The sequence below is a fragment of the Cydia strobilella genome, chromosome 6, assembly GCF_947568885.1.
Source record: "Cydia strobilella chromosome 6, ilCydStro3.1, whole genome shotgun sequence".
NCBI classification, from domain to species: domain Eukaryota; kingdom Metazoa; phylum Arthropoda; class Insecta; order Lepidoptera; family Tortricidae; genus Cydia; species Cydia strobilella.
The window spans coordinates 13,482,589-13,509,618 of record NC_086046.1 but is presented as its reverse complement, the minus strand read 5'-3'; the positions used below and the strand labels follow the sequence as shown (position 1 = coordinate 13,509,618).

The following is a 27,030-nucleotide window of genomic DNA, read 5'->3' as shown; positions in this document are numbered from 1 at the left end:
GAACCGATCCTCCCGATACCGTTTAGCAAGGTACGCTCAATGCTGCTGGCACGTACAGGGAAACTACACACAGAACATTGGCTAAACCAGACTGGATGCAGACAGGCCAAACAAGCCATGCCTGGCATCAGCGGAAAGCTCACAAGGGTGCTCCTTCAATTAGGAAAGACCCGACTGAGCATGGTGACCAGTGTCATAACAGGTCATGGACTATTTAACAAACATCTTTTTATAACAGGTGTCACAGACAGTCCCCTATGCAGAGGATGCATGGAGACAGAAGAAACAGCCTCTCACGTGGTGCTGGAGTGCAGCGGAGTGGCCCCATACAGGGCAAAACATCTCGGATCCCCGAGAGACCTCCCCGAGGTCCTACTCAACATCAAAGGTTTGATAGGTTTCCTCGAGGAGCTGGGCTGGCAGGACTAGCCCACCCCCATGTCACGCAAAATAGGCGCCAGTCGTCGAGTTGCGGAAAATCGCCCGAACTACAATACAATACAATATACTGTGTGTTAGATGGAAGCACGCATACCTAAACTGGAATTTTGAACACACGAAATTAATGTAAACAGACTACTGTCACTGTCAAAGTGACACTTGCAGGCAAGTCAGGGGTTCTGAAAGTAAGGGCTCGCAGAAAATCTAAAAAATAAATGTAAGTAAGAAATTAATTAACTCAAAAATTATTTATTAATGACACATTATGTCCGTTAACTTTCAGAATGAATGACCTTCGGATTTTAGATAGATACATCGGGTATCGGCGATAACACGCGAAGGTGATACTGCTGTTCTGCTTTCTTATTAACTCACAAAAAGTTTTAAACTTACCGCAAAACGTTAAGGATACCTATTGTCTCAATGTAAAATAAGCCCTAATTTAATGACATTATGCCTTATATTCGGTTGATGGCTATATTGCAATTTGACTTTTTGTCATAATATAAATAAAATAGAATCAGAATTTGAAATTCGAAAACAAATTTGAAATTATATAGAGTTGATAATGTCACATATTTCAATTCATATGGTAAAATTATACAATTGAAAAATTGTGATATTATTGTTATGGTGGTATTAACTACTCTTATATAGTTTAAGGCTGAAAAGACGACTGCACTCTTTGGGTCATGGAGCTCATTATCAGATCTGGACCTTGACAAAAATGTATCGTTGTACCTTTACAACTTACTTTTACTTTACTTTTACTTTTTGTTAGCAGCTTTACTTCATCAAATGGCACTTTATTATTGCAAATACTTGATTTGTTGAGGAAGATACAAAATAAGATTTGAGGAGTTCCCTCAATTCCTCATGGGTTCGATCATCAGAACTGGGTTCTGACAAAAATGGAACCAACTTCAAACTATATGATTTCTACTGCTAGTGCTGATACTTATAAAACAAACGATCAAATTGATAACCTCTACCTTTTTTTAAAGTCGGTTTAAATTAAAGCCATTAAAAGCGATTACGGGAGCACCCAATCACGAAAGTTAGTGAAAAATTATGTTTAGCGGCCCGCAACTTGGTCGCCCGGGTGAATCTCTATAGTAATACCAAAGCAATAAATAAACTACCCGACAAAAGCAGCTTTTTATTTTCCATTTATTTACCAAAATGTTTTATGTTAAAATTTTGTTTCCTTATAACAAAGTCATTATTTCTGTAATAGATAAATATGGAAAATATGGACAGTTTAAGTACCTTGAATGCTGCAAAAATTTTTCGTCATTGGCCACACCTTTGTTTATATTAAAAATTCAAGTTCAAATTCAAAAAATATAAGTACACAACAATGCAGTGCCCTGACAGGGTTTGTGCTAAATATAAGTACACAACAATGCAGTGCCCTGACAGGGTTTGTGCTAAATATAAGTACACAACAATGCAGTGCCCTGACAGGGTTTGTGCTAAATATAAGTACACAACAATGCAGTGCCCTGACAGGGTTTGTGCTAAATATAAGTACACAACAATGCAGTGCCCTGACAGGGTTTGTGCTAAATATAAGTACACAACAATGCAGTGCCCTGACAGGGTTTGTGCTAAATATAAGTACACAACAATGCAGTGCCCTGACAGGGTTTGTGCTAAATATAAGTACACAACAATGCAGTGCCCTGACAGGGTTTGTGCTAAATATACTGATTTTTAGCTATAAGGCCTATTGTAAACCCACAAAAGGCAATAAATAAATGAATTATGAATTCCAGTTTACTTTTATCGCAATGCGTATCGACCATCCGGTGGACTTGTACCCTTTAAGAACTGACCTTGTATTGTTTTCAGTCTTCTTTTGACGTTCCCACCATTATTCTAATTTTATCAGGCGCATCAGACTTTGCCTTGTGCCTTGATGATGAAGTGCAGTCCAGGGCTTTACAAAAAACGTTAATAAGCCTGTGATGGCATTGCTATGATAACTGATGGGTTTCGATTTCATTCAAGAAATTGTCTCATCATTTCCAATGATCAAACTTAGAAATTCGCTTAAAATAATTATTTTAAAAACCGGCCAAGTACGAGTTGGACTCGCACACCGACGGTTCCGTACTTTTTTTATATTCGAGTTGATTGAATGAAAGGTAAATTGCGGTTTACGATTTATGACGTACTAAAAAAAACTACTTACTAGATCTCGTTCAAACCAATTTTCGGTGGAAGTTTGCATGGCAAGGTACATCATATATTTTGTTTTAGTTTTATCATTCTCTTATTTTAGAAGTTACAGGGGGGGCACACATTTCTGCACAATTTGTGTTTGTGTTCAGTACCAGTTGACAATGTCTACGAATGTATTATTATCGCTTATTTTATCCTGCAAAAACATTTGATAGAAAATTCGTTTCGTCGAATCTGGTCTCTCTCTTTTTATATCAGAGTCCGACTCCAATCAAAAATTTTACGAATTTATAGAAAACGCATCCCGCGAAACGAAAATTCTACGAAACAATTCCAGACATTCTACGAAATTGAATAAAACGAGGATATAGCTTTAAGAAGCTAGATTATCCCAAGCTGCACTGCAGATTTTTGCGTGTGTGATACAAAAGCCGCATGTTCAAATATTTACATCATTCATAATAGCCGGGGTGCATGGTACCATCGTCACACAGTTATTTGTGCATTTGTAGATGTTATTGCATCGGGGTAAGGTATATATAGAAGGACAGTCAAATGTTTCTGTTTGTATATAGGTGGTCTACGGTCGCGGGAGTCGCGGGTGTATGCATCTGCGCAGTTGTCCGGCCGTTTCTAATCCAAGTGTTAATTTATTGTGTTAGCTTACATGAGGCATAGATAGCCCTCAGTGGATCGCACATTATAAAGCATATCGTAGGACACGCGCTTAGCACTCACATGTATCGGTATCGTTGTACCGTCGCCGTTAGAGCATAGATACAGGCGTTTACAAATATCTGAACCAGTGTATTATTAATAACAAAACTTCCGTGAGACACAGACATTTTAAATATATTAATAACGGGTCACTCACGTGTTCAGTGTATTATTAATATTCATTATTATATAGGGTAGATTGGGGACAATTGAAACAATTTATGTTTGATGGCCTGTAACTATTTCATTTTCACAGTTAGAAAAGTATGCGCCTATATTACTAAACCTTATTTATTTAGTTCTTAAATAAAGTTTGTTTGAAAGCCCTACCGCACATCGTCATGTAAACGCCAATGATCATATGTACAAGTAGGGACCACGAGTCATTTTCTTATGTTTCTCCTTATTTTAGTGCTTTTCAGATTGAGGAGTCTTCATTTTTTGCAATGTATGATACCAGTACCTAGTATGGAAGCGAACTTTATATGCCCGTCTTCTACCTTCAGCAACTAGAGATTATATTCTCATCTTACATATGCTTTATCTAATAGTAAGCAATGATCTTTGGATAGTTCGAGGTCCGCCGGCTGTCCGCACGTGAGCCACTCAACCCGCTCGGCGCGCGCGCACGTGCCCGGCTTAGCGATGGAAAATCACAGAAAACAAGGACACAATGCAATGGTTCATTCAACCGGACGTTATTATTCAACAAGCGCACTGTGATGAAACTACACAGATCAGCATTATTATTAACGGACGACATTTCGACATTTTGGTGCACGTAACCTCGACCAGCACCTAGGGCACGTACGGGAGCTGTACCCGAAATTTGACGCCCTTTCAAACGATGTCAAGCAAAGGACGGTTGTCAATATGGACGATTTCTAATTGTATTTATATGCAAGTAGCACCATGTTAACAATCGACGAAGTGGTAGCTTTTGTTAGAGATGAAGTATATTATTTTTAGCAAGAGCATGCAATATATACAATAAGAAATATTCACACATTGATTTGTTCCAGCATAGGTGTAATAGATTTCTTTCTGTCATCGAACAAAATAAAAAAATATAAAAAATGGCAAATTTCGTTAACTCGTAGCTATAATAAAATTGTAATCTTGTGTTTATTTTCATTTTTTCATTTATTTTCATTTATTTAATATATAATATTAGCACTAACAGATAAACCTTACATGCTAACATTCAAATTACATTTATATTTACATTCAAATTACATTGTTGTATTGTTATGATTGTTATTGTAATTGTACCTATTTGATTTCAAATTCTAAATTATGCTTGTTATATTTTTAATCGTGCTCGTGGAATATTACTCAATGTTATTGTTAAATTCAACTTTAAATTCAAAATACCTAATAATTGTACTTTTTTTTCGGAGCAAAGGAATTTTGTATTAACTATAAGTGGAAACTCTTTTGGCCTATGTTCTTACTATATCTTTTACCTTATTGTATTATTATGTGCTGTATGTTTCCCAAATAAGTAAATTAAATTAAATTATCTATGAACGATATCATACAACATAATTATAGTCATTATTTTTAACACTTAGGTAGGTATCCTATGTCATTATAATTACAAATATCGCTTCACACGACTATCACAGTAGAACAAGAATAATCGAAAAGACACGAGATTAATGGAAAACTTTTTTTTAGCTTTTATGATAAGAAAAGCGGTAGAACGAGAAAAAAAAAAGAGCTTTCAGTAAGAGCTCTTTCACATTACATTTGCACCATAAAATACATAGCTACATTTATAAATTTTGGGTCAAAAGTATAAATTTAGATACCAACTTACCCATTCGTTTAAATAGCTAGACTTTGTCTATATAGGTATTACATATATCAGGATGACCATAATAATATATTATGTTAGCACAGTGGGCTATGGCACACTTAACGCTCAAGGCAAAGAGATCTTGCGAAGCGGATCCCTTTGTTTGACATAATTATTGAAAGTCATAATGTAAAGATTGTCAGATTATCATTAGTCATAATTCTGAAACCGTTAACTTTTCAGAATTTTCGTAAGGTTATTCTATAGATAGGTTAGGATTGTTTTATGGCAATCCTGAAAAGTTACGCGTTTCTGAGAAAAACCAAATTATGACTAACGAAAATGTGGACAAACAATACATTATGACTAAAAACTTTATGGGAAACAATAGAGACCCCTTGCGAAGCTTATGACACCTTTAACCTAGCGATAATCAATACTTTTTTTGCAAAAAACCGGAGCACCTAATTACATACAAGAGTGGGTACTACTACTCAAGTAGACTACATAAGTGTATATTAGCGGATCGAAAACTTCTGAGAACCTTCAAGGACAGTAAGGTCATACCTAGACAGCCTCTGACGTGCCAACACCGCCTCCTGGTGGCTGACTTCGTAACATTATAAAATTATAACCCGTGAAAGTGAAGACCCAAAGGACATAAAAAATTCGCTGGTATTCGTTGAACCACGAGGAATTCACGAATTTAATGTCAAATCTGGTTGATCATGTTTATACAATTAGAGTTTTGTCATATTTATACAGGAATTAAACACTGGTAATTATGTTAATGCACTCTGAAATGAATTACAAACTTTCTGCTTGGAAAAAGCCGCAATATACCTAGGAGTGTCGAAAGGAATCGCTAGAGAGAAAAAGGACCCAACTCTGTGGTCGCCAGAAGTACAAGAAATAACACGACAAAAGCAAGAACTCTTCAAAACCTAGCAAACGTCAAGGATGGAAGAAAATCACGAAGTATACCATAAAGCCAAGAAAGAAGCTAAACGAGCCATTAACCAGGCGAGAAGTAAAAACAGAGCGGACTTTTATGAACAGCTGGACAAGTGACAAGTTTGAGGTTAGTCCTAATCCGATTCTTCTCTTTCAGGCCTTATTCCCATCTCTATTTGGGGTCGGCTCTCCTAATCCTTAGTCTCCAGAGTGGTCTTTTCTGGGTCGTCTCTGCGTCCGTGTTGGAGTTTTTGAGGTATTTCTTTATGACGGATGTCCATGTAGTTCGAGATCACCCGCGATGCCCTGATCTCGGTTCAAGTTCCAGCACTTTTCTCGTTATATGGTCGGCAGGCCTCCTCATGACATGACCATACTGTTCTAGAGATTTCGAGGTTTGTCCTAATCCGATTGTGCTATGTGTATACCGAACTGAATTAGTTTTATATTAGTTATTCCACACTAAATATATGGTAACGTCATCTTTGCTATAAAAACATATGAAAACTTACCTCGGTAGGTAACTCCAGCAAGGCAGTCCCTGGTTGCCCGCTGCCTGCTTGTCAAAAAACACTTTTTTTTCTTACCTGTCAACAAATATTGCATTGTAGTTATTGTAATAAATTACCCGTAGTAGCTATGATTATAATATTATAATAACTGGTTTTGCGATAAGCTCTAGTTTATTACAATGGTTAGCTAGCCGTATAATTACTAGATTAAAATTACATCATAGTATTCTTAGTGGCGTTGTGCTACGTCTAGGGTTATTCCCACTAGATACCACCAAGTTGTTACCAGTGGTAGCTACTGGGTTTTTTTTCCCAAGTTTTTACCACAGTGTTAACTACTGGAGAAAAAATCGTATGCGGTAAAAAGGCTTCGTATGCGGTAAAGGGTTAAAAAAAACCTGTATAACTTTAGTCTATGTAAGTACAATTAACCTAGTTTATAAATAAGTAGCTGTATTGTCCTAATAAAGAAATTATTTATTTATTATTATTATTATAAACCACCTCGGTATATTGTTTGGAAATCTCAACGTTACAATAAATAGCCTAAATAGCAGACATTAAATTATGTCAGTCATACATACGCTGCAGAAAAAGCTTCACAAAATTAAAATTCAATTTGTTATATTACTTCTTAGTGTAAGGCCTGAGTGGACGCTCGAAGCGGAGCGTTCGGCGGGGCGTGCAGCGTGGCTTCGAGCATCCAAGGGGTTCGAGCAGCGTGTACTAAGGCCGCTCGCATACGTTTGCATTTGTTTAACATGCACGCTGCACGCTCCGCTCCGCTGCACGCCCAATTCGAGCGTCCACTCAGGCCTTACACTTAGTGTAAGGCCTGAGTTGGACGCTCGAAGCGGATCGAGCGTTCGGCGGGGCGTGCAGCGTGGCGTCGGGCTCACAAGTGATGTGAGCAGCGTGCACTAAGGCCGCTCCTATATGTTTGCATTTGTTTAACATGCACGCCGCACGCCCCGCCCCGCTGCACGCTCAACTCGAGCGTCCACTCAGGCCTTACACTTATGGCTTCTCTACACGATGGGTCAGCGCTGGACCAGCGAGATGGCCATGCGATGGTTGAGAGCACGCACTATGGAATGGGCCACGTGTAGATGCGTACGCACCATCGCTGGCCTACTACCTTTGATGTGCAGACGGAAAACCGACACCGTGGCCATTCCATCCCCATCCCGCCGCGCCATAAGCCATCCGACACCACTAACCTCTCTTGACGCTGGCCCATCTTAGTGGGCGAGTATGATGGCCCATCGTAAAGAGGAGCCATTAAAGCATAAATCTTTTCGATATCCCGTAAATAAATTTCAACGTGACAACCCTAACAAAGTAACAAAAAATATTTCTGTTATCGCAAGAGATAGTGAAGCTGCTGAACAGGCTTTCAGCAATTCTAGCTTCCGTCATTATATCTCCCGTAAGTAAGCTATAAATCTCGTGCAAGCAGTAAATACCATGGAGAAATCTCAACATCACAACATACCCTAAATAAAAGCATTAGTATGCATGCCGGACGTCGGAGTCGCCGGACTCGGGCGCAGCCAAAACCTACGACGTGATGGTGTAACCGTGAGTGCGGTAGTAATGTGCCGGGTTCGTTCAACGATAAAAGCGAAAGTGCGTTCACTGGGACATCGACCTGCCGCTTTGGACCCTGCTACGGGGCCCGCTTTCTGGGTTCGACCACTCAGTACAAGGGCCACGCTGTTATAACTTTGTCGAAGTCACTTGTTGAACGATCGTTATCAATGTACTGGTTTCTTAATTGTCGAAGTGCTTCGTCTATGCGTTGAAAATTAAAAATGTAGTTTTGAAGGTTGTTCCTGGAAAGGGAGCATAAACTATAGAAGCCTCAAACTTTAAAGTTCACCGGGGCATCGCCCGGCGCCTTTAGACGCTGCCTTCCCCCTGCAAAAAGCATTGATTGCAAAAAAGTAAAAAGAAATTAAAAGAAAAACGAAATAAAAACTTAATTTATTTACTACTTATTAAAAAACAAGGGAACCGCCTTCAAAAACCCAACCCACTGAAAAGCACAAAATAATGTTTATATAATACCCCACTCCTATTCTTGTCCAGTCCCTATCCAGCCGTAAAGCAAATTTCTGCCAAAAAGTACTTAATACTTAAAAATATTTAAAAAGTAATAATAAGTCATACGGGTAATGACTTGGGTTTTGAAGGCGGTGCCAAACCAACTACTTCATGTTTTTTTTTTCTATTTGGCAGCAAAGAATGTGTTTGTTGGTTTGGCAACTTTGGCACCGCCTTCAAACATCAAACATCGAACATTTATTCAGCAAATAGGCCACAGGGGCACTTTTACATGTCAATTTTTACAAACAATAAAATTAACCCAAAATTACAAAAAAAAAATTACATAAATAACATAAATAAACATAAATAAACATAAACACAAATGAACATAAATAAACATAAACATAAATGTCAAATTACACAAAAAAAGCTAATAAAAAATATACAAACAACAGAAGTACTCACATTGTTTAGAGATGTAAAAGTCTCAAGGTGTCAGAGATAAAATGTATATAATAATAAAAAAGATCATCAAATTATCCAGAGATGTAAAGGGTCCCCAAGACTTAAATTTTTATATAATTAATAAAAAGACAAGATATTAAATCAGACAAACAGACAAGAACCGAATGAAGTGCCTCACGTTAATGCCACTCAAAAGTAAAGTTTCATAGGTAAAATGAAGCCCGTGTAAACTTAAACAGACCGGTCTCCACAAACAGCACCCGTTCACGAGTATGACGCGTATCTCAGCCATCGTCTCCCTCAACCTTCATTCGGGAAAGTGGCGACCCGATAAACGACGCCACCGTAAGCAAAGACTTTTAAGCGAGCATGACATGTTCAAGCTGCCGGGCTGTATTAATATATATAAAGTAAATTAATTCAGTGAGGTACAACATTTGTGCTCGTATGTTACATTAAAGACGGCATAGCGCCACATAATCACAACATAATTATAAATAACTAAATAACTTAATAACTGCTTATAAATAACTACATTACAAATTTAAATTGACATAGAGATGTAAAGAATCATTAAAAATATAGGTATTATTTACATATAAAATAAATTTAAAACAAAATAAAATCTTAGAGGTGTATAAGGCCTCTAAGTGTCCAAAACTAAAATTAACTAAAACAATACAATCAAGCGAGAGCATGATGGTCTCTTGAGTCAGTTCTACTGGACACTAGTATGGTTATTTTACAGAAAAAAAAGACTAAAACAAAAACAAATATTCATGAAACAAAACTATGAAAACGGATTATATCGCGTATATTGAATTTATAATACATCCCGACGTTTCGAACTCTTTACAGCGTTCGTGGTCAACGGGTGACTGAGGAAAAATTACAAAGTGCAAAAATACCCACATACTAAAATAATGAACAATCATAGACTACAAACTTTAAGGCTGGTTGTACATGCAAAATCGGTTCATAAGGCTAGTTATACACTATAATTATTTTTCAAGTAAAGATACACGCGATAAAAACTACGCCGGCTCCAACCCTACACCACGGACCCGAGAAGATTTAATTCCCTCCTAAATTGTAGGAGGGTATCCCAATATGGGACCGGCAACAAACTCGGCGGGACACATCTTTTCAAAACATCAGAATGTCCAGCATCATCCAACACTAAGGTCTCACAGTCTATGTCTCGCTTGCTCCTTTATCAGATGGACTACAGGATCCCAAGCTGGTGGTAGAGAAAAGCCATCTTCCCTATTAAAGTTTGGATATTTCTTAATCTCAATGGCCTCGCGCAGCATTCTGGGTATGTAACGCTTCTCCTTGGCAGATAAAGATGTCAGCGACTACATGGTTAACTACATTTATGGAGGACTTCGAGGAGAGGGCACTCTCATTGGCTCCTGTGCGACCGAAGATATTTAAAAGATACGTAGATGACACTTTTACTATACTTCCAAAAAGTAGTGTTTCAACTTTCTTGGATCACCTAAATTCCATCCATAGCAAAATAAAATTTACTATGGAGTTGGAAAAAGACTGTTCTCTCCCCTTCTTAGATGTATTGGTAAAAAGAAATCCTGATAACACCCTAGGTCGCACTGTGTATAGGAAACCTACTCATACTGATAGGTACTTAAATGGCAAATCGCATCACCATCCCAGTCAACTTGTTACAGTAGGCAAATCTTTGTTTCAGAGAGCCCAGAGGATATGTGATGACCAGCATCTGGCCGCGGAGCTCCAGCATGCCAGGCGCGCGCTCCAGGCAAACGAGCCCAGGATACCGCGGGTCAACCAGAGGTCCCACATTAAGATCCCCACAGTCGAGCGCAGGCCTGCCATTCTGCCTTTTGTCAGGGGGGTCACGGACAGGATCAGCCACATCTTGAAGCGTGCTTCTATAAAAACACATTTCAAGCCAATGAAGAAGATGTCACAATTACTGAGGCCTGTAAAATGCAATACCCCTCTACAGACTGCAGGAGTGTACAGGCTGGACTGTGAGTGTGGCCTATCATATGTCGGGCAGACGAAACGGAGCATTTCCACTCGGGTGAAGGAACACATAGCTGATGTCAAGCACCGTCGACCTAGGTCTGCTGGTGAGCATGTCATGGATAAAGCCAATCACTCAATCAAGTTTGATAAGCCTCTGGTTCTTGCCAAGGAGAAGCGTTACATACCCAGAATGCTGCGCGAGGCCATTGAGATTAAGAAATATCCAAACTTTAATAGGGAAGATGGCTTTTCTCTACCACCAGCTTGGGATCCTGTAGTCCATCTGATAAAGGAGCAAGCGAGACAGACTGTGAGACCTTAGTGTTGGATGATGCTGGACATTCTGATGTTTTGAAAAGATGTGTCCCGCCGAGTTTGTTGCCAGTCCCATATTGGGATACCCTCCTACAATTTAGGAGGGAATTAAATCTTCTCGGGTCCGTGGTGTAGGGTTGGAGCCGGCGTAGTTTTTATCGCGTATATATATATATATATATATCTTTACTTGAAAAATAATTATAGTGTATAACTAGCCTTATGAACCGATTTTGCATGTACAACCAGCCTTAAAGTTTGTAGTCTATGATTGTTCATTATTTTAGTATGTGGGTATTTTTGCACTTTGTAAATTTTCCTCAGTCACCCGTTGACCACGAACGCTGTAAAGAGTTCGAAACGTCGGGATGTATTATAAATTCAATATACGCGATATAATCCGTTTTCATAGTTTTATTTCATGAGTAACTATCGCGGTAACCGAAGACAATATTAAAAACAAATATTGCTTAAATTTGTATCATACTATCAAGATCAAGCTACTGTCTTAAAGGGATCCTTATCGTCTATAAAATCATTTACAGTATAGTACGCCTTACTTGACAAACAGCGCTTAACGTGTGACTTAAATTTGTTATGTGGCAAATTTACTATGTCAGCGGGCACTTTGTTATAAAACGTGTACAGTTCCCGACGAAAGACGTACTAACCTTACGGAGGCGGTGGGCGGGCACAACAAGTATATGTTTGTTTCTAGTGTTATAGTTATGGATATATCACTGTTAAGCTTGAATTCGTGGATGTTTCTCCGAACATACATAATATTCTCAAGTATGTATGATGCAACGGTGCAAAAACTCAGTCATTACCCGGATGGTTATTAATTTGCTTATTATTAAGTATTTATTACTTTTTGGCAGAAATTTGCTTTACGACGGGATAGGGACTGGACAAGGAGTGGGGTTGCGGTATTATATAAACATTATTTTGTGTTTTTCAGTGGGTTGGTTTTTTGAAGGCGGTTCCCTTTTTTTAAAAAATTGAAATTAAAGTATTACAGTTTTTACTTACTTTCTGGTTTTTATTTCGTTTTTCTTTTAATTTTGTTTTACTTTATAATAGTGAGTTGTTTTTTATTTATTAAATTTTATTTTTTACTTTTTAGTGGTGGTTGTTTTTTTGATAAAAAATTTTATCATCGTATTTTATTTATTTATTATATTTTACTATTTAGTGATCTATTTTAGATTTTTAGATATTGGGCTAAAATATTAGTTTGTTTACAGTTAGGTTCTCTATTTAGTTTTGGGCTAGTAGGTACTCTAGTGTAGGAGATGGCCAACCTCGATAATTATTCGCGACGAAACTTTGCCGTTTCGATGCGAAACGATTTGTAAATGTAGTTAGGTATAGGTATTATGTTTCGTCCTAATGTAACTAAGATTTAGTTTACCTAGACACTCCCACTCCCAGTCCCACTCCCATTCCCATTCCCAGTCCCAGGCTCCAGGTTCCAGGCTCAGTCCGACTCCGACTCCCACTCCAACTCGCACTCGCACTCCCACTCCCACTCCCACTACCACTCTCACTCCTACTACCACTATTTCATCTAAACACAAAATTTTATCTAAATCGGTTTCAGCAAATCAAAGACGATAGGTATACCGATAGCAGCGCCACCTACCAGTCCAATTGGTTTTAAACCATCCATGTATACTTAAACTTCTCTAGAATGTAATAAACAATTTTCTGAAAACCGCATCAAAATCGGTTCAGCCAAAAGCGAGATAATCGCGAATAAACATACATACATACACAAACATACGAGTCAAACCGAGAACCTAATTTTTTTAAGGCGGTTAAAAAAAGTTGATAGATCCTCCAGCAACATAGGGACACGACGACGAGTCGGTTAACCAAAACAGTAGATGCCTATGTTTCCCCAAATCTGAGTTCCACTAGGTACAGTCAAGGTTCAGCATCAGCTCTATCTTATTGGGTACTGCTCTACCAAATGTTCATCAAGGCGTGTCAGATGTCCAAAATAGAGTGTGCCTATGTTGCACCAAACCTGAGTTCCACTAGGTACAGTCAGGGTTCAGCATCAACTCAGCTCTATGTATACTAGAACCTTCTCCAGAATGTAACAAACACTTTTCTGAGAACCGCATCAAAATCGGTTCAGCTAAACGCGAGATAATCGCGAACAAACAAACATACATATATATAATAATAAAAAGCCTTTTTATTTTCTTATCAACTACTTACAGACTTGGTAACACTTAATATTGTTAATTTATTTTAATTAATATATATATGTTTACTTTTTAAAACTTATTTTACTCGGTTAGTATAATTATTTTACTTATTTTTATGTTTATGTATTTAAAACTAAAAGTTGATAGAAACCCCACTTTATTGGGTAAAGGCCTCCTCCAATTTGTTCCACTCGTCTCTGTTTTTTGCCTTATTTAGCCATCTTAGACCGGCCGTGGCTACTGTGTGTATGAACAAACATACATACATACATACAAATATTTGTATACCCGTATATACGGGTCAAACTGAGAACCTCCATTTTTTTGAAGGCGATTAAAAAAGTCGAAAGCATTGCCATCTGATCGAGAATCAAATTTTCTTGATTTTCGAGGCACGTCTTTTCCTTAGACTGTATCCATCTATTACGGAGTTACGAGTAGGTATATCTATCTTTGGTACCTACTTTAACACATATCGCACTTCTTTGATAGTTGATACATTCAGAACGACTAAGTGACGTCATTTTTACGCTTACGGGTATATACTAGTACCTACTTTTAGCAGCGTTTGTGTTATACGATACGAATACGTAAACGCTACGTGTACTAATTTTAGTAAACAATGTGTCATTCTATTCGTTTTTATGAGATGAGTAACAAAAAGGACTTTTATCCGACTTTACAAGAAGAGGTTTGTTTACGAAAATAACCGAAGTAAGGCTAAGCATGTAACGTTTTGCTTGGTCTCAAATGAAGTTAACGCGATTATTCGTCTTATAATATATAGCGCGTTATTTTTAGGGTTCCGTACCAAAAAGTTACAAAAGGAACCCTTATGGTGCGACTCTGTCTGTCTGTCTGTCACATTGCTAAATATCTCGAGAACTACTGAAGCTATCGATTTGAAATTTGGAATAGTTATGAACAGCGCTAACCTTAACACATTGAAAGTGTAATTAGGGTTCCGTAGCCAAATGGCAAAAAACGGAACCCTTATGGATTCGTCATGTCTGTCTGTCTGTCTGTCCGTCCGTATACTGTTGAAACTTGGTAAGTAGATGTATTGTGTGAACCGCATTAATAAATTTTGGGGGTTCCCCATACTTAGAACGTAAACTCAAAAAAAATTTTTTCATCTAACCCATTTCACGTGGGTTATCTATGGATAGGTCTTCAAAAATGATATTGAGGTTTCTAATATATTTTTTTTCTACACTGAATAGTTTGCGCGAGAGACACTTCCAAAGTGGTAAAATGTGTGTGTCCCCCCCCCCCCCCCTCTGTAACCTCTAAAATAAGAGAATGATAAAACTAAAAAAATATATAATGTACATTTACCATGCGAGCTTCCACCGAAAATTGGTTTGAACGAGATCTAGTAAGTAGTTTTTTTTTTCAATACGTCATAAATCGTAAACCTAAATTTACCTTTCATTCAATCAACTTGAATAAAAAAAAAAAAAAAAAAAGTAGGTACGGACCCCTCGGTGCGCGAGTCCGACTCGCACTTGGCCGGTTTTTTCTTTTATTTTTTATTAATTATGAAAAATGCCCAATATAAAGAGGGGGCAAAAAGTCAAAGTCCAGTTATATACTAGCTCGAGTGGGATATCATTTGAAAGAGCTCGAATTGAACATTACAAAACGATTTTATTTTCACCTCAGCAGCTCGAGCAAGCCTACTTTCCTAAGAAAGTGCGACTTTCCTCACTCTAGGGAGTGACGCAAAGTAGCTTTTTAATTTAGTGAAGGCCATGAACTGCCATTTCATACTCGTACTTTGATTACATTTTTTTTGTTTCTCTGAATTATTCTGTGTAATTCGAAATACATTTTAACCTTTAATATGTTCTCACTACTGAGGTGAAAAATTATGTGTGCAACACGAGAGCAGTTATTCTACATCTCGTGTTTTTGAGTCCCAAGTCCAAGCTCAAGATTCTGACTTAGAATTACTCGCTTCGCTCGTGATTCAATTACGCCATGCGCCGTTACACCGGTAAACATAAGAGATCACAGAAATTTAATATTTTCCAAATGGCAAAAAAATTTTCAACATCCTCCATGCTTGCTTTCGAAACACTTAAAATTACCTCGAAGTTACGTTTCGAAGTTTACGTACAAATAAATAATTTTGTACGTTGTCTCTTGAACAGAGGTCTCGAAGCGGCGGACCTCTAGGAACAAGTGACCCTAGGACCATCAGAAAGATTGTTAGGTAATATAATTTGCGCCCGCCCCCGCATGCCGTCATATTTATCGTGAAAAATTCGGGTACATATGCGGCTTAAGTGAAACGAACTATAAAGAAACATAGTATATAGATTCGTGCAAAAGTTAGGATAGCTAAAGTAACTGAAAATTTGTGTTATTAATTTCTGGGCCAAGTCGAAAATCATACAATTTCCTTAGTACAAAAAGTCGCATTCTGTAATAGACGATGAGCAAAGTAAGACCACCATACGTCCTGCAGTGCCGTTCTCTCGACTATTCACGGGCTCAAATTAAGAGTGTATTAAAAGAGAAGGATAAAACAGCCAAAAATCTTTAACCACTCCAGCAGGTGTTGGGATGGTGCAGGCAAATATAAAAAACAGCTCCGGTCAAAGCTGCCACTGAATGCGCTAGGAAAAAGCTTCTTATCACTCCTGGAGAGACTTAATTATTACAAAAAACTGATAATTATAAATTAAAAGTAGCTTCATATTCTAGTAATCCTAAATTCCAAAAATCCTTATCAATTGCATCAGTTTTTTTCATTTGAAGTTTACAGTTTTTTTTTTTTCGGTACACCCCTTAATAATAACATTATCATAAATATTACAGGAAAAATATAATCACACATCTATCTTAAAAACTTTTTTTTAATTATCAAAAAACATTTTCTAATTTAATTTGCAATTTAAGCCCATTTGCGGGTGTTTGTTATACTTGAAATGTCTATGAGATTACACTAAAAATACCTTCTTTCAAATATAACTAAAATTGTTGAAATCGGTTCAGTATCCTTGAACTATCTAAAAAAACTCCGATTTCGTCACTCACTCACTCACTGTTACTACAAGAACTATTGTATAATAAAAAAAAAAAATGAATAGTGAATCAATTTTTCACCTTAGGTCCATGTGACGGTATCGAAACGGCCAAGCCACAATTTGACTAAGGTCTACACCTTAGTCAAATTATGTGGCTTGGCCGTTGTCTAGTTTGTGAAGTTAGGGCTTGTAGTTAGAAGCTTGGCTCTACAAGAGATCTGATAAGTTTTTGACAATGCAAGCCTTAATGGTTTCGTTTTGGCAACATTTTACATGAAAATGTTTAAGGGTGGTATGTTTTCTATAAATTTATATATAGTTATACCTACTTATTCTGTGTGTATGTATACCTATGTGGATGATTGCTTGTAAAATACGTATTTTTTGCGATTTCTAAGTATGTCAATATACCTACAACCTAAAATTGTATGTTCCTACTTTTCCATGAAAGAGTTGTAGATAGATACTACAAGCTAATATACTGAAAGGGTTATAAAACTTATAAATAAATGTTATAATTTAAGCTTGCATGTGCGGCGGCGGTCATTTGTTACGGAGACTCAACCCACGAAAGGTCATTAAAGTACCTTGCCGTAAGCGCTCGAGACGTCTATATACTACAATCATGAAACACTACACAGTTATGAAACACTACAGGGATGATGACTGTAATTTGGGCCTGTGGCTACTCGCGTAGCGGTGCCAATACCACTGTATGAAATGAAGGGATTATTACAAACACTAGGCAAAATGAGTAAATGCACTAAATGTTACTTATAAGCTATGCATATACCTAACAAATTATTGTACAGCTAATGAGCTGTAATGCCTGTAAGGCTGCATATAATATTAAACAAATAAATACACAATGATGGAATTACATATGTACATATACATAATCATGCGATTATGATAATGCCATGTCCTAAAATTAAATCACGAACTTCTTCGATCCTTATAAGAGTTATAAGAAAAAAAAAACCTAATCATATTATTTTTCCATTCAGTTATATTTTTCATTAACTTAAATATAAATAGGTAAGCGGAGTGGATGGTTACTCTAATTAGGATCGAAAGAGCTAGTGATCCCAGTTAAACTAACATAACTTACTTACTTACTTCGCTGGCTCAGCGACCCGAAGTGGATCTTGGCCTCCGATACTAGGTTTCGCCATTCGTTCCTATCCTGTGCGAATCGACGCCATTCAGCCGCCTGGATGTCACATAGGTCCTTCTGGACCTCATCGATCCACCGGTACCTAGGCCTTCCGACCGGACGTCTCCCAGTTGGTCGCCCCAGATAAGCTCTCTTGGCCGCACGATCCCCTCCCATCCTCTCCACGTGGCCGAGCCAGCGAAGCCGAGCAGCCTTGCTCTCGCCGATGATGTTGGGCTCGCCCACCAGTTCTTCCACCTCCAGGTTCTTCCTCACTCTCCTAGAGCCATCCTCCCATCTTGTAGGGCCTAAGATCCTTCTAAAGATCTTCCTCTCTGCCACCAAGAGCTTGTTTTCCTCCTTCAAGGTCAACGTCCACGCTTCGCATCCATATACCAAGATCGGTCTTATCACGGTCTTGTAAACTCTAATCTTGGTTCTCCTGCTGATGAGCTTGGACGTTAATATTTTGTGAAGGGCTGCTGAACATCTTAGGGCATTCTGGATACGGATGTCGATTTCGTCTTCTCTCTGGTTGGTGTCTGTTATTGTGCAACCGAGATACTTGAACGTTGATACGCGCTTGTAATAGTTCCCGTTAACGGTTAGCCCATCTCTGCGTACCCTTCTCCGTCTTCTTATGTGGAGATATTCCGTTTTCTCCAGACTGATCCTAAGCCACACTTTCCTACCCTCCTCATCTAGAGCTTGCGCCATTCCTCGCACGTGCTCCTCACACTTACCCAGTAGCGCCAGGTCGTCGGCGTATCCTACTATTTTGTGTTGGCCGTTCAACTCAACTCCCCCATCATACAACAAGACTTTCCGGATGACGTACTCAAGTATCAAGTTGAACAGCAAGGGTGAGAGTGCATCGCCCTGTTTGAGCCCTGTAACGACTTCAAACTCCTCTGTGAGGGCGCTACCCACTCTAACCCGCAGCTTAAACGCAGCTTACTTGAGTGGCAACTTTGACCATTTTTACCAGCTTGTCGGGTATGCCTAAGGCCTTGAGAATTTGGAAAAGCGCTTCCCTGTCGACACTATCATATGCCTTAGTGAAGTCAACGAACACTGAGTGGATGTCCTGGCCATACTCCCATTTTTTCTCCATAAGTTGCCTTAGGAGAAAGATCTGATCCACAGTTCTCCGGTTACGGCGAAAGCCACACTGGTAATCTCCGAGAGCTGATTCCGCATATGGTTCCAGACGGCCCAGAAGAATGTAAGAGAGTATCTTGTATGCTGTCGGGAGCAGCGCAATCCCCCTGTAGTTCGCACATTTTTTCCTTGAACCTTTCTTATGTATGGGGCATATTACACCCAGGTTCTACTCCCGTGGCTGTCTCTCGTCATTCCAGATCTTAACAATAATTTCATACAGTCTGGACTGTACCGCTCCCCCCCCCCCCCCCCCATATTTCCATATTTCTCCTGGTATGCCATCAACACCTGGACACTTATTGTTCTTCAGCCTCATGTCGCCTTTCTAACCTCTTCAAAACTGGGCGTTTCCACTGTGTGAAGTATCCTCTGGTACATCAATGTGAATTTCAACAGGTGGGCAATTGAGTAACCCTTCAAAGTAACGTCACCACTCATTTCTTATCTCTAAAGGCATTGGTTACGAATGTATGCAATATGCTTTAAACTTTTCCAATTTAGAAAATAATTGGTTTATATAAATTTCTATAAAATGGCCGATCTATAATACATATACCTATTACCTATGCTATAGGCATTCCTGCAACGTTTAAACGATAAAAAGAAAATAGCATAATTAATGATCCACAATCATATATATAACTGTTTAACCTTTTCCGGGCCGTGCAAATCTACAAGGTTTTCCCAAAGAACCCAAAGTTATATTCCGATTAATTCAGCTTTGATGATTCATTTGAAGTAGTCACCTTTCCCGAAAGTGCAATCTAATTTGAACTTTAAATCGGGATGCTAAAGTTGAAATTCTATTGGCGCGTGGCGTGGTCGATAAATCGTACTATGCCTGGAAAGGGGTTAAAATATCTCTTAAAACTTTAATGTTGCTATTTATAGTCTAGCGACATGGATATGCAATAAGCTTCGGGGGATTTACATCAAGAATAACTACGCCTAGTTTCCCAGAACTTCAAATCAACGTTACGTGTTTTGCCGTTACGTAAATCGTAGGCGTTTTGCGCCCGTGCGCCGTAAGCCGATAAGATTGCATACATTCGTAACTAATGCCTGCTAAATAAAAATAACTTTGAAAATGTTATTGTATAAAGGGGATGGTCTCAATCAAAACGTTTTTTCTGGTTATTGCAACTTCGCGCCATCAGCGCCTTATTGATAAACAAAACGATACCTTTTGATGGTAGAAATGTTTGGGGTATATAAGTGCGGCAAATAGTCGATAACGCCGAAGGCCGAATCGCTCACGGAATGACCGTAGTACCCTTCAGCTCATTAACTTTAACCTTGTTTACTCTGTAGCTCTACGTTATGGGTTTTGTCCAAATCAAATTGACCTGATTGGATTCGCTGACATTGTAGGCGTTCTCTTGTTACGTATGAAGGTCACAAATCAATGGTTTTGAATATCCATTATGTGTAGCTGTAGGTACAGTCGCCGTCAGAAGAAACCGGTTAAATTTCCAAACCGTTATGATGTACTTAGTGCAAAACCTATTTTCGGTTTCGTTTTTACAGAGCGCGGCCTTACTTGATAAAAGAGGATTTGTTCAGACATTTATTGTGAACATTTGGCCGGTCTGATTTATCTACATACACATATATACAGTCAGTGTACCTGCACCGCCTACTCGCATACAGTACAGTCAACAACAGAAGTATAAAGCGTTTCACACATCTTATAACTAAGTGTGCTAAATCCTAAAGGTGTAAAAGCGCGTTCATCATACCTACTCAGCGCCGGATTTTCGCCTAGGCCCGGGTCTTGTGGAATGGCTTTGAGATGGAGAAGCCTTAAATTCCAAGTGCCTCGGGGCCTAGGTTTCTCAACCTGTACCTAGTACTAAGTGTAGTCTGTCTGACTACATTAACTAGAACATAATTTTTGGGAGCCCTAGCTCCCAATACCGGCTCTATTACAGTAACTGCATAAGCATTGATAATTGGTTCATTTATACTTCGACCAGATTGCATTAGAATTTAGATATTTACCTTGAATGTGTTTAGCTAAACAAAACACATTATTACCTGCATTGCATACCACACATGTTTATAATTAATACGATTTTTTTTACCGTTTAACTCCACAACTGCAATGTTAGACGATGCGCGGATTCTTAATTACAAACATAGAGTAATTGATTACAAAGTAAAATATAGCCAGCCAGCATGAAAGTGCATCTTCTCGCGTATTTACGAACGTACTGGAATAATTGTTTTAAAGCAAAGAGGATATATGTAATAGATAGAGCGGTACTCATACTACTCTTTGGCGGTACTGTCATAGTAAATTTTGTAGCCACAGTAAATTCACTGCCATCTATCGACACACGATTAAAACTAAAAATGAAGATTTATAAAAATACGATAAAATTTATTTAAATATGGATAAATGACCTTTTTTATTTGCATTAATTATTTTTATTATTTTGACCCATGTTCTTTTACTGATATGCGTTAAAATTGTTAAATAACAAACGAAACCGTCAACGCCCTCTATACGAGAGTAGGCCAAAGGTTACTACCTTCATCACGCGACATCTGATCGAGAATCAAATTTTCGTGATTTTCGACGCACGTTTTTTCCTTAGACTGTATCCATCTATTACGGAGTTATATCTATCTTTGTTTTAAAGTAAGTGCCTCCCCGTCAGCGTCAGCTAACTGTTGGTTTTCTCTAAAAATAAACAAACAGTATATAGTAGTGGTAAACGTCATTTGCAGATGTTTGTTTTGTTGCATAGTTCAAATTTCCCTCTTGCCGCTGGAGACATCCAGTCGCGTACCTGTCTGGCAAGCGGCAATCGTTAACGTCCGGCGCGCCGGTCTGCATCGGCGGGCATGCGCACTCAGCTAGTTCATCCGAGTAGGATATGAGGACCGAGGCATGGAAGCGAGTACTCGGTGCCGCTACGGCGAGGAGTCCCCGGCCGCCGCCGCGCCGCCCTCGCCCGACACCCGCAGTCCACTCACCGCGCCGGCTCAGCGCGCTACACGCTAACCGCAACATGGTGAGTCATACCTATTACGTGCGAAAACTATTCATTTACGGCGACCTTTCAAGAGTTTTAAGTGTATCTACACAGGCGCAACGGATTTATCACCTACTTGATCTACTTACCGAGCGAGATTCATCATTATCACGATTTTGAGAGCTAACGAGCTCGACTTTTAAACCAATTACGGAAGAGCTAACCTGCAAGCGAATAAAGAAGTACTTTTAATTTGAATTAAACATTGGTTACAACCTATTTCAGGTAATGGACAACCGAATGAATGAAGAAAATAAAAATGAAAACAACTCTTCCATATTTATAATTAATTTTCAATATGGGGATATTGTAAACTATTCTTTGGTTTTAGTTAAAGGAATTATAACCAGAGGAAATTCAAACAATAATGATAAAATATTATGCACTGTTACAAATGGTGGAGTTCAAAATAAGTCAGAATGGATAATATACAACGGAGAATTCAAAGCCTTGATTGAATTGAAGAAGGGCGAGAATGTAATTGATTTTGAATATACTGGACAGCAGCGTAAAACGTTACTACTCGATTACACACCGAGAAGAACAAATTTAAGAGTAACACCAGTTTACATAATTTGCCAAGGGCACGATGGTTATTTCCAAAGTCCACCTAATGTTGACAATTCTGTAGAAAGTGCCTGTTTACGCGTAGCAATTGGTGCTAAGCTGATTCAAAGTCTAACTGCAGAAAAACTGTTTGAAAGTGGATTCGGAAGAAAAACATTCCAGCTCGAGCACGAAGTCAACTCAAAAAGTCCAGAATGCATTGTGTTCCGAAGCAACCTAAACGTAAACAAAGCAAGAAAAATGAAGCAAACAGATTTATGGGCTCATTTTGGCAGAGAGCTTATGTTATCTGATTTAGGCAGTAACGAGAGAAAATTTCTAGCGTTTATATCGTGCACGAGGTTCAAGGGTACTGACTTAGACAAGCCAATGACTCATGATGAGATCGTTTCATTGACGGAAGCCTATGCAGCGCTTGGTGGTGGAGGTTTAGCTTTGTTCGGAACCGCTTGCTTGTACACTTGGCCGACGACTGTGGATGAAATCATTTCAAAGTTCCAAGATACCTCTCCTGTAAACACACGTCGTTTTATGGACGACAGCGGATATCGTGGTACACTTGGAGGCTGTTTTGCTACGACCCTGGGCTCGGTGTTTCATGAACTAGGACATACCTTTGATCTCGGTCATACGAAAGATGGTATCATGGGCAGAGGATTTGACCACCTTGACCGAGTTTTTACAGTAGGCGAGAAAAAATCTGTTTTATCAAAAGACAATATGAACAATTTTGGAAAGCCCGTTCAACATTCGACAGTTTCCCTTCAACGTAATATAAGTGTTACAATGAACGTGGCTGAACCGCTCCGAGTATTAGGACCAAGAAGCAAAACTACGTTAGGAAATTTTGCGGCAATGTCAAAATCAGATATTATCCGGAGAAGTCCCAATGTCACACCTATAACTAGGCCATCTAGTGTGTACTCCAATATATCAAACAGGATGTCTGACTCCAGAAAGAATGTGAATCGGACAAATGGAAATGATTCTATTTTTTGGACAAGAAATTGCGCTGTATTTTTATCATACCACAGATGGTTTAACAACGAGTACGGTAGAGAAAGGCAGGCAATAACTAGATATCTTAAATTTGACAAAAACAAAATGATGATAATATCTACGGCAGGAATAAGAATAGTAGAAGTGAGAGATGAATCAAATGGAATGGTGTTAGATTCATATGAATTCACAGATCTTTTACCCGAAAAAAGATTTTTGGTGCCTTTTACCTTTTCACCTAAAAGTAAAGTTTTGACGATAGTGGTTGAAGATGATTTGGGAAACGTGCTAAAACAAACACTTTCTTCTTATTAAGCTTTAGCGAAAGTACCGTTCGAAGAGTTATCATGTTTGACAATAAGTGAAGAAGATAGATAATATATAAACTTATAAACTATTTTAAATCGAATCAAAACAAGAATGTATCTATTTATTATAAAAAATAACTAAATATTAATAAAATAAAGAAATTGCGTGTCAAGTGTCTCATTGGATCATCATAGGTACGTATCGACATTTTTCGTTTGTTTATATTCCGCATTAATAGTAAAGATAATTTTATTGTATCAAGATAGATGACCAGACCCAGACCCATATGACGCTTCAGCTTGGGTAATATAATGCTAAAGTGAACTTTCTTGAAGAAATAAAAACATGGCGTACTCTCGTAATGAAGATAGTATTAATCATTGGTTCTGGAAGTGAAAGTCAAGGTGACTTACAAAATATACCGAACTGGTAATGGTGAGATGCTATCTAATAATCAGAGGTCGGCGGGGGTGAGCTATTTGCCTTATAATATGACGTAAGGCCTGTCGAATTATAAGGTACCTACTTAAATAGATCACCCCGCCGACCTCTGCTAATAATGACGCTTTAAGTAACTTTTTACGGAGGCCAGTCTTTAGTATTAACTTGTCTCTGGTATTAATATTTAAGTGATATAGTTTGTCAAAGGACTGTCTCATTTCAAACATAGACAGAGAGAATCATACTATATTTGTCTTACACTAGTACTAGCACCCAAAAGAAAAAGATGAGTATAGTTTTTCGTTCTTTTTTACTGCCAATTTGGTTTGACAAACTATAATAAAATTAACATTGTTTTGAATGTAAATTACATAAATAAATAACAGTTTCAATAAAAAAACTGCGCTTATTTTTAAAATCCAACTAGAAATGATACAGAAATGCAATGTTGTGATTAGAAAACTGATAAACGGAATGTTTCAAACATGTTTTATCGACAAGACGTCAATGAAACCGTCAAACTGAAATTATAAACACTATTTTAACGTCAATGTCAATCTAAATACAAACTAACCTCAAAATTTTAGGACTTGATTTGATGGAAAAAATAATAATAAAGTACGTTAGCGATACATGTAAATTGAAAAATCTACTTCATTTAGTTTGGCCTTGCTTATTACGTTACAGATTATCGTGCTATGTAGCATTTTTTATTGTTATGAGTACTTTTAGTACTAATAGGTAAATAAGTGCACTAAATTTGGTCCACAGATTTTTAGTCGTAGATTGGACTAGGTACTTACATCAGCAAGATAAAAAAATTACTGTGAAGATGGCTAGCAGTACCACACCAGAAAATAACAGTTTTCTCGAAAAAGTAAAGGATTTTCCACCAATTATTGATGGCAAAATTAATGCAGTAAAATTTATTGAATCAACTCTGGGCTTGTTATGGGTTGTTGGTAAGTTGCTTTAAACCTAGCCTTAAAAACACCACCGCACCCACTTTAAACAAAGTATCTTATGCTTCTTTCTCCTTTTATTGAAATTGAAAAACTTTATTTCAGACACATTAGGTATCCATAAACATTGGTTAGTACTTAACAAACTTTATACTTTCTGTTTTGTTTATACTCGAAATTTCTACTTACAGAGGGCCTTGGTAAAATTTTTGCTCTAGTTAAATATGACATGGAAGGAAATATTGATGTAAGCATGATGTAATTTTTGTTTGTTTTTGACTTACTGGACCTCAATTTATTTCATTTTACTTTGCGAACTTAATAATTTAATATACATAGGAACATGATGCATTTTAACTTATTTATTATAGAAAATTAAGAAGTTAGACCCAAAAGAAAGCTCCTGTTTACTTGAATTATTACATAGAGAATGTTTACAAGCACAAGGCAAACCGGTAGCAACTGAGGGATTATTATGGCTTAACAGGTGAGATTTATTTATATTTAACAATGTTGACCTATAGGGCGCTATCTGTATTGTAAAGCAAAAATAACCACCCACAAGCATAATTTTTTTTCTTACATATAATTTATTACAACTAGGTATTTAATAGCAATGAGGGTTGAATTGTGTATTTTTTTACTTTAGCCCAATAAAGGGTTAAAGCAAACCTTGAAATTGTTTACATTTATTTTTACAGATCGCTTTATTTCTTCGAAATTGTGTTTCAAGAAATGATACACTTGATCAAGGAAAATAATTTGGACATAAATATGAGGAAGATATATACCACTGCATATGAGGGGTCTGTTAAGAAATATCACAACTGGGTTACTCAACAAATATTTGCAGTAAGTATTAACTTTAAAAATGTATACATAAATTGAATTACAGATACAGACTTATGGCGTTATTCATAAATGTGTTACTGGCCTGAATTAGCTATGAATTGTTTGTCTTTATCTGTCATTTTTACTTATGTATTTGTAAGAAAGGGATAAAACCTAATTTAACTAAATTAGGACCGTAAAGTTTTATGAATAAGGGGGTAAAGATATAGAGCCATCTACATAATACTAGTTTAGGGTATGAACTTGGCATAAAAATATAGGGCCGAATGGTAAAACCCGATGTCTAGATATTTTTCATTTAACCTTTTGTATGCGCATGTCAAAAAATTGCCATATAAATAGCAATCGTGACATACATACATATATGTAGTTCTAATTTCATAAACCTATTTGCTTTACTTATCAGGTGTGACTGCTCGCCCCTTGATCTGATATCGCCATATAAACTATTTTAATTGTAAGCATGGAAGGTCTCCAGTGGTAGCAACTGTTTTTATTATAGGTAATTTTGTTAGGACTTGTTTATACCAGGCTTATTTAGTATGTATTTAGGTCGTGGCTCCTCACAGGGTGACATCAGTACCAAGCACCCCATTTCTTATGCAAAATGAACCCACCTAGCAGGTTCTCGGCAGTCAATGTCTCAATGTGATCTAATACTAAGTAAATAATACTATTCTATCAAGCTTTTCTGTCATCTTAATATGAAACTTGCAGGATAGGTAAGATTTTTTTAAATTATTTTTTAACAAGCAGAAACGTCTGCGATCGATACTATTAAGCTTAGAATAAATTTATTCTAAGCTTAAGATTTTTTTAGATGGGATACTT

The 27,030-nt window shown here is 37.7% G+C and overlaps 2 protein-coding genes across 3 annotated transcripts in view; both read left to right on the top strand.

The window, feature by feature from the left end:
* The window catches only part of LOC134742502 (glycolipid transfer protein-like), a 48,185-nt gene that overhangs the window by 18,581 nt on the left and 2,574 nt on the right, over positions 1-27,030 (top strand). Inside the window, exons 1-5 of one of the 2 annotated variants that reach the window (XM_063675720.1) lie at positions 23,999-24,138; positions 25,157-25,347; positions 25,539-25,594; positions 25,719-25,834; positions 26,049-26,199. In XM_063675720.1, the coding sequence (XP_063531790.1) occupies positions 25,218-25,347; positions 25,539-25,594; positions 25,719-25,834; positions 26,049-26,199 (453 nt within the window). In that variant the 5' untranslated portion in view covers positions 23,999-24,138; positions 25,157-25,217. Of the gene's footprint in view, positions 1-23,998; positions 24,139-25,156; positions 25,348-25,538; positions 25,595-25,718; positions 25,835-26,048; positions 26,200-27,030 lie in introns of those variants that run through there. The other variant, XM_063675719.1, reaches the window with a different exon arrangement.
* On the top strand, positions 21,896-23,967 carry LOC134742465 (uncharacterized). The gene is made up of 2 exons (XM_063675646.1): positions 21,896-22,048; positions 22,295-23,967. The coding sequence occupies exons 1-2, from the start codon at positions 21,911-21,913 to the stop codon at positions 23,948-23,950; spliced, it is 1,794 nt and encodes a 597-aa protein (XP_063531716.1). The 5' UTR covers positions 21,896-21,910; the 3' UTR covers positions 23,951-23,967.

Bases quoted from the DNA above. Each gene is read 5' to 3' on its own strand.
- LOC134742465 (XM_063675646.1), top strand. From the start codon at position 21,911: ATGAGGACCGAGGCATGGAAGCGAGTACTCGGTGCCGCTACGGCGAGG. The intron at 22,049-22,294 runs GTGAGTCATACC...AACCTATTTCAG, and splicing joins TACACGCTAACCGCAACATG to GTAATGGACAACCGAATGAA.